This window comes from Aricia agestis, chromosome 1 (genome assembly GCF_905147365.1).
Source record: "Aricia agestis chromosome 1, ilAriAges1.1, whole genome shotgun sequence".
Lineage (NCBI taxonomy): Eukaryota > Metazoa > Arthropoda > Insecta > Lepidoptera > Lycaenidae > Aricia > Aricia agestis.
In genome coordinates, this window is record NC_056406.1 from 22,245,364 (window position 1) to 22,262,893 (window position 17,530).

The following is a 17,530-nucleotide window of genomic DNA, read 5'->3' on the forward strand; positions in this document are numbered from 1 at the left end:
CATTGATCCACTCACAAGTCACAAGTATATAATGTGATAAACATATGGGTCAATATTTGTGGAACTAATCAAATTTTAGTATGCTCGATTTTACTACAAAATAGTCGAAACATTTAACCATTTTATTTAAAAAAAAGATGGAGGAATGCCAAATGTAACTTGACATTTAAACAAGAATGATGTTTTATTGTTTATTTACACAATATTTCCCGTACAGAATGTTTATTGTTAGTCACTATTTAGCTGATGTAATGCAAACTTCCTCTGCCGTTTCTAAGTTGTACAATTTTCTATCTCGGCAACAATGGCCGCCAAATCACATGACCGAATAAAAAAGTAAAGACAGAGCTCTGTCAAAAAGTGGGGCCAGTTTATGCATGCAGCGTGTTACGTGTGTTTAGATAATACCGACATAAAATACTACACCACATCTCATTTTCAAAATAAGGCGTAATGTTGTTACTCGTGTGTGTGTACACAGCGAGGCGCCTTTCAATTGTTTACAGAACTCTATCTTCACATTTTTATTTACTTAGATTTGAAATGTGTCAACCGATTCTAATAGAGTCGCTCGGCCTTGCTGGGTCCGTGCTGGCGGCTGTACTCATCCATGCGGCGCTCGAGCTCGGGCCGGAAGTGGCGGATCAGGCCCTGCACCGGCCACGCCGCGCCGTCGCCCAGCGCGCAGATTGTGTGGCCTGAAAACAAGATGCCGTATGAGTAACGTGACCATTTTTAGGGTTCCATACCCAAAGGGTAAAAACGGAACCCTATTACTGAGACTTCGATGTCTGTCTCCAAGCTGTAATTCAAGAACCGCTATAGCTAGACTTCTGAAATTTTCACAGATTGTGTATATCTGTTGTTGCCATAACAAGTAACAACAAATACTAAAAACTAAATAAAATAAGTATTTAAGGGATTCCCATACAACAGACGTAATTCTTTTGGCCTTTTTTGCTCTTAATCATTAATGGTAGCAGGTAGTTACTTAAAATTTTCATAAAGTTTCTCATTATATATCTTTAAGAATTAATAAAAAAATTAAAATAAAATACATATAAATTTCCCATACAAAAATTTTTTTTTTGCCAACTTTCGCTCAATAACGGTACGGAACTCTTACGCGCGAGTCCGACTCGCACTAGGCCGATTTTTTTTATCAGAGCAAGATATATCTGCAGAATTTACATAAAATAAAAATCTCGGCCACGTGTGACTTGTGAGTAGGGCTTTCCGTAGGTGGTCCGTACCATTATAAAGCAAAACTAGGCACAAAAAATATTTTGTATGGAAGCTTAATTATATTAAGTATTAATTTTGTTATTAATTTATTATTAAAGTATTCGATTGAATATTTTGTGAATATTTCAAGTGCCTTTCTATTGCCATTATTAATATCGAGCAAAATATGGCAGAAAATCATGTTTGTTGTATGGAAGTGCGTAACTTTCAGGCATTTTACAAGCATTTCGAATTTAAAAATACTTTAAAATTATCGTTTTTTCTGTTTGCAAAAGCTGGACAATTTCGGCCTCCTGGGGGAAACCGGGACAGACTGCCTGAAAGCGGGACTGTCCCGCCCAAAGCGGGACGTATGGTCACGTTAGGTAAGAGTAACAAGTAGAGGTAAGCTGGTAAAATTACAAGCCCGTATCATTTGTCGTATCCTCGAGATTTCCTCCACCCAACTCAATTCACAATTCACACAAAAAATATGTCATTTGTTAAACAAACTTTTTCGTTTCTGGTTTCGTTATCTTCGTTTCTCGTTTCGTTATCAGAACGTCATATTTTTTGACTGAGGTTGAGCCGAGTGGATGAAATCTGGAGGAGACAACAGCTAATGATATGGGTGCAAATATCTTTGGATCAAATATCAAGCAATAAGTGTATAATATAAAATTAAATTAAGAAATTTAAAAAACCCCCGCCAAACAACTTTAAAAAGTAATGAAATAATATTTACTGCCTTTAAGTTCAAATAATTCCTAACTTGTGTAAAGTAATATTTTAGTCCATAATTTGTTGTCAAGGTGTGTCGGGGGACCGCTAATGTAGATGTTTGATTTGAGATTTCACATAACATTTCACAGCGAACGGAATGGAGATAATCAGCGACTTGGCGGTTGTAGGTGGTAGTATACTTGGCGGTAAATATTATTTCATTACTTTTTAAAGTTGTTTGGCGGGGGTTTTTTAAAATTTCTTAATTTAATTTTATTTCTTTATTTATGCCATACGTGGGAGAGCCATGCTTCGGCACGAATGGGTCGGCTCGACCGGAGAAATACCACGTTCTCACAGAAAACCGGCGTGAAACAGCGCTAGCGCTGTGTTTCGCCGAGTGAGTGAGTTTACCGGAGGCCCAATCCCCTACCCTATTCCCTTCCCTACCCTCCCCAATTCCCTTCCCATCCCTACCCTTCCCTATTACCCTATTCCTTCTTAAAAGGCCGGCAACGCACCTGCAGCTCTTCTGATGCTGCGAGTGTCCATGGGCGACGGAAGTTGCTTTCCATCAGGTGACCCGTTTGCTCGTTTGCCCCCTTATTTCATAAAAAAAAAAAAATCATACTTTTTAAACTTGTGTTGGTTATAGTGCAGAATAATTCCTATCAACAGAATCATATTCTCATGATTTCCATCTATCAATGTCCTTTTTAATGAGGCCGTTAATATGAGCCCAAACATGAAACCTCCACTTTGGCTTCATACGAAGCTCGGTTCCTATAGAATCCAGGTGCTGCTGCATGCAAATATTTACTGTTTATCTAGTTCTTCCTGGTTGTCGCAATTAAAATGAGCCCAAACACGAAACCTCTGCTTTAAGTTGGCGAGGAGTTGGATATCCTATTGATTACCAGGTGATGCTGCCGCACCAGGTCATTTTCCCATTATTATGTGTATACGTACCTATATTGTATATTCACAAATGTCACGAACTTGAATGAAATATAAAACCCATCAAACGACTACAAGTTGCTAACGGCCTTTCATGAACCAGATAAACCCTTATTGTCCAGCACTGAGTAGGCTGATGATGATGAATTATAGCTAAGAACACTCTCGATCATGCCAGCATTCAAACAAAAAAAACTAGATAACGATGCCACGGACAGATACACACACAGACAAACAGACAGACAGACACGTCAAACTTATAACACCCCCCTTTTTTGTCGGGGGTTAATAATAGAAATGGCATTTACTGACCGGGATTAAAAAATTACAACAGTTAAAGTCAAAGCAGAAAAACACTCCAAAATTGTGAAGCAATAAAGCAAGTTGATGATGATGAATACTATCAGAGAAGTTGATTCCTAGGCAGATGGCGAACCTAAGTAATTTGGTCGCGTTAAGTCAAACCCATCAGACCGATCACAGCAAATATTGAATTGACTTATGCCGACCACATGACGTAGGTCCGTCAACTGCCTAGAAATCAATTTCCTCGATGGTACATACATTAAAGTTTTGAAACAAGCAAACAAATTATTATTAGTTTTGTTTGTCTGAGTCCACTGTAGTACCTACCACACTCTTGTCATCGGGTGATACTTAGTATGTACTAAATTATATTTACAAACCTTCGATCTGCTTAGAGATTTCCCACAACATGTCGATCTCCTTTGGAGATGCGTTACCCTCCACGAATCTGAAAATGAGACATGATTACATCAGTTTCTGTTGACCATACAGTTTCACTTTAATAGCAAAGATCAAAAATCAAAAATCATAGGGAACGGTCTTTTAAGACATTTACAGCTTTGAAGACCATTTTTATCCACTCATATTAAAAAAGATTTAACTATTTATTTTATAAGGCGTGATAGATTAAGGTTTAAAATTATTATAAATGCGAAAGTGTGTTTGTCTGTCTGTTATACTCTTCACGCCCAAACCGCTGAACCGATTTTGCTGAAATTTGAAAAAAATCCGTAGCAAGGAATATGAAAACTGTCACCCATATCATCATAAAACGCATAAACTAGGTATAATTTAGAGATTTTCTCTCTTCCCTTACGTAAGTTATACACCTTTTTTTACCTGTAAATAATCTTGTTCATCCACGAGACTCCTTCGCGGCAGGGCGTGCACTGTCCGCACGACTCGTGCTTGTAAAACATGATGAGGCGGGCGATCGCCTTTACTATATCCGTAGACTTGTCCATCACTATGATGGCCGCTGTACCTAGCGACGTCTGAGCTGCGACGAGCCCGTCGAAGTCCATGGGAACCGTCTCGCATACACTGGAAAGTGACAGTAATAAGATGAATAAATAAAATAATAATAATAATATAATAATAATAATTTTATTTAATTCTCACCACATAATATTAAAAGACAGAAAGTAGGTACATAATTATAGACACAAAGTAGTATGATTATAGATAATTGTAGATAAAGTAGTATAATTGTAGACACAAATAGCTCGACAAATAGCACATTACGGTAGGTTTCATGTGGGAGACTGGTGCATAAACTGGGCGTGAGCCTGTATTTCAGGACACCAGGCCTCTATCCCAGATTAAGAAGCAAGCTCTACAAAAGAATGATTACGTTTAGAAGTAGATGTTCCAGTTTTAGATTACATAAGAAAAAATATTTTTAAAGGTAGAGATGGTGAAGTCAGGTTAGTATGAATATTGTGTAGTATATAAGATGTAAAGAAGGTGTATGTATGTGCGTGCGCGTGTGTGTGTGTGTGTGTGTGTTTGTGTGTGCATGTGGTTTGTGTGTGCATGTGGTGTGTGTGAGGGAGAGTGTGTATGTGTGTGTCTGTGTGAGTGTGTGCGACATGCGTGTGTTGGAATGTGTACTCAATTATTGTCTATAGATCTGGGCCTCTATCATGAGCTCTTAAATCCATTCTTTTTACGTCCTTATCTGACTGTATAAGGACGTAAAGTGAATGGATTTAAGAGCTCATAATAGGGCCCCTGGGACTGCCATTAACTTTTCAGTATCGTCGTAGCTTAGATTTTGGAGCCATTTGGTAAGTCGGTTTTTACAAACTGCTTTTGTGAGTTTGTGTATTTTTTCACATCTGTTTAATTTATTGTATAGATATCCCCCAATAAAACAAAAGAAATGGTTACTTAAACGGGTACGAAAAAGTCTATTTTTATTAGTGTTGACAGGATTGTGTCGTCTCTTCCCTTGGGATGACGTTTGTTCGTAAGATAGGAGACTGTGCTGCTGGAGTATGGTGTGGAGAATCAATAGTTGTCGTACTGTTAGTACCCTTGTCTTTTGGTAGAGGTCTTGGGTAGGAGAAAGATATGGAAGGCCATAAGAAACTTTAAGGACTGCTCTCTGAGCACGTTCCAGTTGGAGGAGAGAGGTTTTATGGGTGCCACCCCATGATGTGATGCAGTATGTGAGCAGTGACTGGCAGAGAGCAAAGTAAACTGATCTTCTTGTAGCTTCATCCGCCACATCTCTTAAATTCTTAAATATTGGAATAAGTTTTCGTATTCTAGATGCAAGAGCCTCGATGTGGGTATTGAAGCTAAGAGATCTAGGATCACACCAAGGTATTTGTTTGTGAATGATTTCTTCAAGGTCCTGCAGGAACATTGCATTGTAGGAGGATTAGTGCAGGAATGTACTTTGAGGCTATCACGCTGCCTTGTGGGACGCCGTGGGTGGTATAAAATAGTTAAAACAAACAAAAAAACACGCTTTTTTACTCAAAAAATGTTACGAATTTATTGCATTGACATTGGCTCTTAAGTCTTAATAGCTACAGTCCACATTATGCAATTTCATCTTAAATTTTCGTCATCCTCTTTTTATTCAACTTTCGTTTGGCATATTCAATAATTGAATGCGTCAAAATCCACCCGCGTTGAAAGAAAAGTGTCATAGCGAGCGCTACGATTTCAACGCGCGTCACGGGCATGCGGCATGCCTCACGTTCGCTGTTGACTGCGCTATAACGCATGCCCTTGATGAACAAAAAAAGGCCGAGTGTGGACAAAGCTATTACGTATTAAATATTTCAATTCATGACAACTGGAGATAGGTAAAAATCGTGCTCAAAGGTTCCGTTACATACAGCCCAAGTTAATAAAAACGTGATAAATCGATCTAGCTAGGAACCATTTTCGGAAAATGTTTTTTTATTCGTGTTTTATCGATAATCGATAAACTGAAAAATATGACTCTTCCTGACATCTATTGGCGAATAATAATACTATTTTGTTAGCAACTAATTGTTTTAACGACCAGCAGATGGCGTTATTAAGTAACACGAAGTCAATGACTGTTTGCTATACCGAGCAAAGCTCGGTCATCCAGGTACTATTATAAATGGGAGTATGTCTGTCTGCCTGTTACCTCTTCACCGATTTTGATGGGTATAATATAAGCAGTCTCACAGTTTTTTTATCAACTACAATTTAACTGGGAAAAGGTTTTATGCTACTTGATCAATCCACTTGAGACCACCAAAACGACACCACCGGTGGTGTCATATGGAATCTCTAGTCCACATGACACCACAGACTATTAGTGATGTTACATAGTTGCTTAGTTGTTGATATGAAAACTCCAATTAACTTCTAGCAGTAAAGTTTATTTTTATCTGTCACTCAAATGGTCATCTTGACCGTTGTGTCATATGGACTAGAGAATAGAGATTCCATATGACACTACCATTGGGGTCGTTTTGGTGAAGTCAAGTGGAAGGAATGAAGCTACTCACTCTTTAGGTATAAGAGGAGTAGAGGATCCTCCAGGGATGATAGCCAGGAGGTTATCCCAGCCCCCGGTGACTCCGCCCGCGTGGCGTTCGATGAGCTCCTTCAGCGGGATACTCATCTCCTCCTCGACGGTGCAGGGCGTGTTGACGTGCCCGGAGATGTTGAACAGCTTGGTGCCACTGTTGCGGGGACGACCGAACGACGCGAACCAGCTACCGCCGCGACGGCAGATTGTCTGGAAGATGGAGGATGTTGATGATGTATACTATGACATCGTGATAAATCCTTGTCAGTTTTGAGAGTGGTGTTTATTCTATTAGGTATGATGTTTATGTATTAGGGCTCCCACACAAAACTGCGAATTTGCATCGCATCGCAAATATCTCCGACAAAACTCATAATAAAAATGATATTGCTATGCGAATTCGCAGTTATGTGTGGGGGCCTACGAATAATCTATACTAATATTATAAATGCGAAAGTATCTCTGTCTGTCTGTCTGTCTGTCTGTCTGTCTGTCTGTCTCGCTTTCACGCCAAAACTACTGAACCGATTGCAATGAAATTTTGTACACAGTTATTCTAGAGTCTGAGAAAGGACATAGGCTACATTTTGATGTGGGAAAATATCTTATTTCCATGAAAATATCGATGAAAATTTATTCGCATTGCGCAGGCCAGCGCTCATCCCGGGGGTCCTGGGTTCGAGTCCCGCAGGCGGAACAAGTTTTCAATGTTCCTGGGTCTTGGATGTGTATTAAAATAATATTTCAAAAATCTTAAATATATTTTATGTATAATATTATAAAAAATCCAGAAATATATCGATGCAATTTAGTTCTAATACGATTCAACAGATGGCGTTTTATTTTATTTTAGTTCTAATACGATTCAACAGATGGCGTTTTATTTTTTACTTAAATATATTTTATGTATCTATACTTCTATACTAATCCATACTAATATTATAAATGCGAAAGTATCTCTGTCTGTCTGTCTGTCTCACTTTCACGCCAAAAACTAATATTATAAACGCGAAAGTATCTCTGTCTGTCTGTCTGTCTGTCTGTCTCGCTTTCACGCCAAAACTACTGAACCGATTGCAATGAAATTTTGTACACAGTTATTCTAGAGTCTGAGAAAGGACATAGGCTACATTTTGATGTGGGAAAATATCTTATTTCCATAAAAATATCTTATTTCCATGAAAATATCGATGAAAATGAATTCGCATTGCGCGTGGCCAGCGCTCATCCCGGGGGTCCTGGGTTCGAGTCCCGCAGGCGGAACAAAAAGTTTTCAATGTTCCTGGGTCTTGGATGTGTATTAAAATAATATTTCAAAAATCTTAAATATATTTTATGTATAATATTATAAAAAATCCAGAAATATATCGACGCGATGTAATGAACATTTTAGTTCTAATACGATTCAACAGATGGCGCTTTTTTTTACTTCGTTGGAACATAAAACTAATCATACTTATTAGTTATTATGTTTTTGTTTATAGTTTTTAATACGTTAGAATATTATGTTTAATAATATTATCACTTGCTATAATAATAATCAATCTATCTTATCTTATAGAACTCCTACTGCATTTCTAAGGAGTTCGAGTGTGTTGTGTTGGCCTATATTCCATCCAGAAAATATATCAATGCAATCAACATTTTAATTCTAATATATGAAAACAGATGGCGCTTTATTTTTTACTTCATTAAACAGAACTAATCATACGGTACCTACTTTATTATATATTATTGTTTTTATTCATAACTAGCTGTTGCCCGCGACTTCGTCCGCGTGGACTTTAGTTTATAGCGCGCGGTGTCAACAAAATTTGTGTCAAATTTAAAAACTTTTTAAAACCCTGGTAAGTGGTACCCCTCTTAGGGCCGCGCTACACCGGAATGGCAGCGCTGAAAGTGCTTGCCTCGCCGCTGCCATTCCGGTGTAGCGCGGCCCTTAATTAATCAAAATACCCAAAAACAGCTGTGCAGTGTGCACATAATCTGTACTAATATTATGAATGCGAAAGTATCTCTGTCTGTCTGTCTGTCTGTCAGTCTCGCTTTCAACCGATTGTAATGAAATTTTGTATACTGATAGTCTAAAGCCTGAGAAAGGACATAGGCTACTTTTTTACTGGAAAAAAGGGTTGTAAGGGTCGTAAATTTGTTCAAAAAATTCATAATAGATGGCGCCGTGCGTCTTCTACATCGCGCTGACGCTTGCTCAAAAGTCTTTCTATAAGAGGTGGTATCATCCTACATTTAAGTCTCGATTTTTTTCGATTGTTATATCTATTCTACGGTATTAAATAACTCAGTACTTTATCTGTGCAGGCAGTGACGTAACCTTAAGACCAAATTTCACCAACGACTGTTAAAGTTAATGCTCGAATTAGTATCACGTTAGCTGTTTTGTTTTTCATATGAATGAAAGAGAAGACAGGATATTTTAACAAGCTGTTAACACTAACAGACGTTGGTGAAATTGGGGCTAAACCTATCAATGATAAATAGTTTATGGGTAAAGTTGTGTAATTGGGGGGCTAAATAAGCTTTAAAATTTGGCATAATATATAAAGTTTAACATACAAAAATGAAGTACTTTATATTGTTTGCACACTGCACAGCTGTATTGATTTAAGGGACACCAGGGTTTTTTTATAAAAGCTTTTGACACCAATTTTGTTGACATCGCGCGCTATAAACTGAAGTCCACGCGGACGAAGTCGCGGGCAACAGCTAGTAAAAACTAAAGAAGAGTAACTGTGTCAAAAAATTTGTCTGCGAGTCTACAAAATGTGACCTGATTACATGCATACTTTATGCATGTATTCGGTACACAATTTTGTGTTTTTATAGAAGTGACAATTATTGTCAACGGCTTTATTTCCTAAATTTGAATGTTAGTGTTTTGTCGCTATTGTCATATTTTAGTGTGCGAAAAAGAAACAAATTCAAAACGTTCCATTTCACAATTTGACAGTTTCACTTTGATAGATTACAATCTACCAAATAATGATACGTTAAATTGTAAGCAGTGTGTTGCGGTTCACAATCTTTCGAGATAGATTATAATCTAACGGTATTTACAATCTTACGGTGACATATACAAGAATTGCTTGTTTAAAGATATTAGATTATTCCTAGGTGGGGGCCCGTAATATATAAAAATATTCAATTTTAACTTCTATTTAATATGATTTAACTTAAACTTCTAATAAGGTTTAATTTTAATTTTTAAGTTCTATTTAAGTTTAGTTGTAAGAAAAAACAACATATTGTAACAAAATACATATACTCACTGGAGAAACAGCAATAGTCTCCACATTGTTGACAGTAGTGGGACATCCGAACAGGCCCACGTCAGCAGGGAAAGGCGGCTTGAGGCGGGGCTTGCCCTGCTTGCCTTCAATGGACTCGATGAGGGCTGTCTCCTCACCACAGATGTAGGCACCGGCACCGCGGTGCACAAAAACGTCGAAATCGTAGCCTGAACCACAGGCGTTTTTGCCAATAAGCCCAGCTTGGTAAGCCTGAAATGAAAAAATAAATGTATAATTTTAATTGTCAACTAAAATACGCGAAAACTTTGGGAAACTGTGAATGATTAGGCGTAAAATTAATACACACAATATTATTACGATTCTACAAGCACGCGCGTGCGAAGTCAATCAGAATGTACATAATATACATATTACATATACAAAATAAATGGGTTTAAAATGTACACAATACACAATATTGTTTAATAATATTTCAATTGTTTTTATAGTTTCTATTAACAACAACATTAATTTAAATTTGAATTAGTTAGGATAAACTGCTCATTAAATAAAATAAAATAAGCCTTTATTCAGACACTTACATTTGTTTCTTTTACATTTATATACTTTATACATTAATTTTTCTTAACTAAATCTCATTGCCTTATGGCAAAGGCCTCCCCTAAACTCCATAGCCTTCCTGCTCCATGTTGTACCTGCTATTGCTTTTATCTCATCCTCCCATCTTTTCTTTTGCCTTCCTCGTCTTCTTTTTCCTTCTTGTGGGTACCATACTTATCCCAGTCTAACTTCCTAAATACCTGTTCCAGCACGGCCCAGAAGAGCTTAGGCGATAGTGGGTCTCCCTGTCTTACTCCTTTTTCAATTCTGAATTCGTTTCCTACTCTTTCTGTTTGTATCTTAGCTATGGCATTTTTATAAATTTTTCTTATGACCTCTATATATTTTCTCGGGACACCCTGATTTTTCAAAGCTTCCCATATATATTTATGTTTTATGAAGTCAAATGCCTTGTTATAGTCAATAAAAGCCAAGTAATATATTTTGTTATACTCATTATACTTTTGTACCACTTGTTTTATTGTGTGTATATGATCTAGTGTAGAGAAGTCTCTTCTGAAACCGGCCTGTTCTTTCGGTTGGTTCTCTTCTAACGTGTTGCTTATTCTGTTTAGAATTGCTAACTGCTCATTTTTTTTCTTTTGTGAATCTTTCAATCAGCCTTCAGGCTATAAGCAGATGGGATGTTGGCTTCTTAGTGTAGGGTGGTAGTCCCAGTGGAATACATCCCTTTATTATTTAGTCAGTCATATCACTGATTGTCCTGGTCAAATATGTCTCGTCTCTTTTTTAGACGACAATTTATTTCTGGGATTGTTAGCTGTCCAGCTAGAACATTTTGATGGTTCTGGAGTCTACATTTGTATTTGCTAGCATAGGCAGTAATCACCTCTTTTAACTAACTGCTCATTATGAAATAAATAAATAATTTTTTTGAAAGTCCATAGGTGCCAAATTTATAATTTACTTAGCTATTTAAAGGCCTATAAGATATTAATTTCTTAGAGTTTAATACTCAATTATCTAGACTTACCTCAGCAATGGCCACTTGTAAGTTGCTGGCTTCATTGTAGAACTCTCCTCTGATGTAGATGTATGCCGCCTGAGCTCCCATAGCTTTTCCAGCGACGAGGCAGCCCTCGATCAGCTTGTGTGGGTCATGACGCATGATCTCCCTGTCCTTGCAAGTGCCTGGTTCTCCCTCGTCAGCATTGACAACTAGGTACTTAGGTCTACCATCTGATGGTTTGTTCATGAAGGACCACTTCATACCAGTAGGGAATCCGGCCCCACCACGACCACGAAGCCCCGATGTTTTGAGTTCATCTATAATTTTTATGAGGCAAATTAGTTTTTCTTCTATGACACATATATATTAAGTAATTTAAAAAAATTCATTATTGAATTGCTGACAAAATATACTGCAGCCAAAACTAGTAGCTTCATATAGGTATAACAATAGTAATTAATAAGTGAAAACCGTTACTTACTGACTATCCAATCTGTTCCCTTCAGAAGAATCTCTTTTGTCTTGTACCAGTCACCTCGACTGAGCGCTCCTTTCAGTCGCCAATCGTGTCGTCCATACAAATTTGTGAAAATCCTGTCGGCATCTGCCAATGGCCCAAACTTGGTCTTGGTGCTTTGAGTCTGTTGGAATCGAACGGATCCATTGTTGACACTTACCAAAGGCCCAACAAGACCTGCAAAAGATGTCAAAATTATATAAGCTGATTAGTGCGCACATAGACTTCGCTTGTGTGCAAGTGAAAATTGAATATTTATTTTATATGTACCTATCTGGCTTTTGGTTCCTTGGATAAATCTGGTCAAAGCGCCAGACATTTTTCACAATTTGCTATTTTATTCCAACAAAAAACCCGATCCTCTTGCTTTTCATAAAATGTCAACTCAACCATATCCTGATCTGTCAATTTGTAAAAAATATGTCAATTTGACATAATGCGTCAAGTGTCAACATATCACATTTTTTTATGGTAAATACTGAAGCTAAGATCTAAACTTAATCAGATCTCTTGTATAGTCTGTCAAAAAAGTGAAGAAATTAAAAGTGGCAACATCGTAGTGTCATTGTCATCCCCACAAACTAATAATAATACTCCCCACACCGGTTTCGGTGACAGTGGCCGGTTTCATTGAAACCAGACCAGGTACGCAGGAGTACTTTTATAGTGCCCAAGTGTGTGCGCAGTACACAAGAGCACTCTCTATTCCTTTTACTCTCATAACCCAGTGGGACGGAAGACCGACACGACTGGTGAGAGATCAGGCGCAGGACCGACTTTTTACATGCCCATCCGACGCATGGATCATCTTACTTGTCAGACAATCAGGTGATCAGCCTGCATTGTCCTAACCAAACTTGGAAATAACATGTTTCCAACGCGGGATTCGAACCCACGACCTCTGGAGTCGAGAGCGACGCTCTAACCACTAGACCACGGAGGCGTTGGCGACCCCACAAACTATATAGAATGCTAACGCATGTCATACCTTTTTTCTTACGGCCCGGCCGCACCTGCGTCTATCGTCCGAAGCTTCGTGCTATGAGACGATAGTCGATACTATTATCCTAAGATCCAACCGTAAAATCCTGCATGAATCGTTTTTTTCGATCAAATATATTTTAAAATAATCTTTAGAACGTATAGAATGGATTAATGTTGGGTTGCCTTGTTAAAAGTAGCCGCAAGTACCTCTAATTGAGTAAAATGAAAGCCCGTAATACAAACTTGCGTGTAATCAATGGAAAAATAAGAACTAAGAAGGAATAACATTGAGGAATGACAGGACACTACGCATAAAAATAAAAACGCCTGTTAAATAAAAATTGCAATCTTGCGGGTTCTCGACGTCCTCAAATTCTCCCAGGCATAATAGTTGTAGGCCTGAACATTTGTCTTAAACAAAAGTGATGGCAACCCCAGTTTGCGGCTATCGTGCAACTGGCAACCATGGATATTCATGCACAAAATGCATAAAACTTTAATTTTGTATCAAAATTATTAAAAAAATCGATGCTTCAATTTTGATGAAGAACTATGTCTGTTTACGGGCTGGCAACCCTAGGTTGCGGCCGACTTAGAGCTGGCAACCATTTATACCTTAGTTTGTCTCGTCATTTTCTTTCAAATGATGTAAAATTTACTGAAAAAAATATTCAAACAAATTATGCAATTATCTCATGAACATTAAACTTAATTAGAGGTACTTGCGGCTACTTTTGACAAGGCAACCCAACATTAATCCATTCTATACGTTGTAAAGATTATTTTAAAATAAATTTGATCAAAAAAAACGATTCCTGCAGGATTTTACGGTCGGATCCAATACTATATTGGACGATATACGCAGATCGTCCAATAGTATCAGTTTTAGCGCGAAGCACTACGCATATGCGGCCGCGGCATAAGATTGATTTGAAAGGGACATAATATTACTCCAGTCTCCTTCGTATTTCGTACATAATAATATAATATTTTGTAGTTGGCAATCTGTTTGGCAATGAGGGATTTTCATTTATATTTTTTAATTTTAACAATCTTAACTAGATGGCGTAAGGATAGACACTTCTAGATTTTCTATTGGTTCCTCACCGATCTGAAATTATCTGCAGGTTGGCATCACTGACTACATATGGGTTGTGTTTCCAAAAAATATCAGTGTACTGTCAAGTGTGACATAAATCAAAATATCGTAAACCTAAGCGATCATTGGCCTAAGCGATTACACCAGTACACTGGTAATAGTTTAGGAACACGCTGACATAATAAAAATTTGTCAAACTGAAACTTGACAACTGAAAGAGTTTTGGCGGCCATGTCACTTTCAAACTTCTTCTACTTTTTATTGTTGGTGTGGTTTTTATAATTTTTTCCCAAATTGTGGTTTTTGGGTTTTTGATATTCATTATTGGTAAAATATTAGCCATTAAATATCTGTTATCTTGCACAAGTGCAGGTAAGATGTTGTCAAAACCAAAATGTATAATTCCTGTGACTTTTGGTGTGAATATCAGTAAATAGGGCTATTTCTTCCGTGAATTTTAGCTAAAACATCGTTATAATAACTTTATTATCCTATTCATTGGAATATTATTGCGTCTTTTTCAAGTTGAAATGTATCAAGTTTTACATTCTTTTGCCCCCGATAGTTGTCTACCCATACGCCATCTAGTTACTAAAATGGAAACTGTTTGACAATCAAATTAAAAATACCGTAGTATAGGAAAATCCCTCATTCCCCGCGTTCCAGATGAGGTTAAAAACGCTCACGCTCAAGACCGTAGTTTTTCCCGTTCCAGTAGCATGTGAGCGTCAGTGATACAAACCCAAGTGGAACGGATTATGGAGCGTTTTGAGAAAATTTTAAAAAAAGAACTATAATTTTTTTTATACATAAGTACTTACATTGAACAGAACTTGGATATTCATCCTTTTCTTCAAATCGTAAATAAAAGTAATTGTTTATACTTAGTTACATTTATTTTACAAATAAAATACATAATATAATATTTGTTTCGTTTTTAGTATTACATTTTTTTTACTGAAGTAATCATATTTTTTTTATATAGTTAAACTTTTATTTTATTTCAGTTTCCACATTGAATCATATTTTAATATTAAAACCAAATACTTTGAATATTGACTATTGTCACATAAACGTTAGGTAACAATACCGCGTAATGCTAAGTCAAGTACGAGTAAGTCAACAGGTACAGGAGAAATGAAAATTAGTAATAAATTTTATAAGAAATCATTTGACCTTTCATTTAAAACAATTTCTTTTCCAATCAAAATATTTTATTAAATGTTATTTAATATAATATGTATTTCAATTAAAATATTATTTGTAATGAAATAATATGAAGCTTTTTTGTCTCTACTCTCTCTTCAAAACTTTCCGAACATGGCTTTCGCGATATATTACATTAAAATTTAAAAAAATTACTAGAACGTCCACTTTGACCCATCTTCGTCGAGGGTCGTTTTGAGCGAAAATGATGACGTCATGAGTGACGTCATAGCTGCGATCAAAACGACCGCGGTCGTCAAATGGAACGGCAGAAGGGGACGTTTTGAGCGTTTTGGTCAAAATTAACGTCTTCTGGAACGCAGCCATTGTGTATGAACTAAGGAAAGGAAGTAGAATGAAAAAATAATATTGTCTTTCAAAGTTCAAACTTCAAACTTCAAAGTGACATTTCTCTTATCAACAAAATTTTCGGTGTTTTCTCTTGAAAGTTGAAATAAAATTTATCAAAAATTCAGATTTTTAATCAGTTTTATTTTTAGTTCTGTGATAGTTAAGTTCGTGGCTCATTTCTTTTGTCGATTTGCTGAAATTCCAAATAATTCGCCTCTTTAAAATTTTATTTTATCAATAAAAATATATAATTAACCTTTGCACTTCAAAAATTTCTTTTCAATAAAAATATTATAATGGCAGCGGTTATTCCATCAGTATCAAAGCTTTCTAGTCGTATAATTAGGATATTAGGTTGCAACCCTGGTCCAATGACCTTACAAGGCACCAACACATATTTAATTGGCACAGGCAAAAAGTGAATATCCTTTTCATCTCAATACATTTTAGTGTATCGGCGGATTGTTAATCGCAATTCAAAAATGTTACAGTCGGATCTTACTAGACACTGGGGATAAAAATATTAGTGAATACCAAAAAAACCTTTTAGAAGTAGTGAAGTCGGAACAAGTAAATATAGAGCATATAGTAGTTACCCACTGGCATCATGACCACATAGGTGGTGTGGAAGATATTTATGGAAGTATTGCAAGTGTGTATTAAAATCATCACTGAGTCATACGAAGTGTCCACAAAACATAGAATGAAGTATTTAGTTTATTGCAACTTGTGATGCAAGGTAAAACCTTGCATCACAAGTTGCAACCGTTTATTACTCATAAGGTGGTGGTTATACTAGGAAATTACATTAAGTAGTTTGTATTATAGTTGCTGTGTTGTGAAAGTGTAGGCAATAACCTTATGCTTTCAGAGCAACCCAAAGTTTGGAAACACAGGAGAGATGTTCTCGACAGTCAAGACGATGATCTGCCAAAGTCTTACACATTGAATTGGCTGAATGACGGGCAAGAAATAAAGGTGGAAGGAGCCACTGTAAAAATACACCACACCCCAGGACACACAACTGATCATGTCGTTTTAACATTACTTGAAGATAATATACTGTTCAGTGGTGATTGTATATTGGGTGAGGGTACAGCAGTTTTTGAGGATTTGTACACATACATGAAGAGTCTACAGAGGATATTAGATCTAAAACCAAGTATTATTTACCCGGGACATGGCAATATTGTTGAGGTTTGTTCAATATCTGTTACTAAATTTTTCATAAATTACACAGTACATTATTTCATTTAAATATATTATTACCAGTAATTATTCTTGTCTTTATTTTCAGGATCCAATTACTAAAATTGGATACTACATAGCACATCGCAATCAAAGGGAGAGCCAAATACTAGAAGCTCTTAAAGAACATAGCGATAAACAGTTGAATGAAATTGACTTGGTTAAAATAATTTACACAGAAACTCCAGAACACTTGTGGCCTGCGGCCGCTTACAATGTAAACCATCATTTGACTAAACTCACCAAAGAAAACAAGATCAAATTTATAAATAAAGATGGAGAAAAAATGTGGCAATATCTTAGTTCAAGAAGCAATCTGTGAGGATGATGAGCTGGGAAATGTTGCTGGGAAGCACAACCAAAAACATATTTATTGCAGAAATAATAGGTGATCGTATTATATTAATGTAAATAACACATGTTTGTCATTAAAATTATATTTCATGTTTTATATTTCTATATCTTCTTTACCCGTACAAAGGTCCATACTTCTGATTTCATTATCAAAATATTATTATGGTCAAGTTGTGATATAAATTAATTTTGATTT

General features: G+C 36.6%; 2 protein-coding genes across 2 annotated transcripts; one reads left to right on the forward strand and one right to left on the reverse strand.

Annotated features, from left to right (window-relative positions):
* Positions 1 to 177: 177 nt before the first annotated feature.
* Positions 178 to 12,496, reverse strand: LOC121733103 (NADH dehydrogenase [ubiquinone] flavoprotein 1, mitochondrial). The gene is made up of 8 exons (XM_042123253.1): positions 12,363 to 12,496; positions 12,057 to 12,269; positions 11,600 to 11,892; positions 10,024 to 10,254; positions 6,714 to 6,946; positions 4,051 to 4,254; positions 3,591 to 3,658; positions 178 to 698 (listed from the first exon to the last, which is right to left on the reverse strand). Exons 1-8 carry the CDS (start codon positions 12,409 to 12,411, stop codon positions 559 to 561), a joined length of 1,431 nt encoding a protein of 476 aa, XP_041979187.1. The 5' UTR covers positions 12,412 to 12,496; the 3' UTR covers positions 178 to 558.
* Positions 12,497 to 15,865: 3,369 nt separating this feature from the next.
* On the forward strand, positions 15,866 to 17,410 carry LOC121725923 (beta-lactamase-like protein 2 homolog). Its single transcript, XM_042113109.1, has 4 exons — positions 15,866 to 16,150; positions 16,224 to 16,384; positions 16,604 to 16,929; positions 17,030 to 17,410. Exons 1-4 carry the CDS (start codon positions 16,029 to 16,031, stop codon positions 17,300 to 17,302), a joined length of 882 nt encoding a protein of 293 aa, XP_041969043.1. The 5' UTR covers positions 15,866 to 16,028; the 3' UTR covers positions 17,303 to 17,410.
* Positions 17,411 to 17,530: the final 120 nt, after the last annotated feature.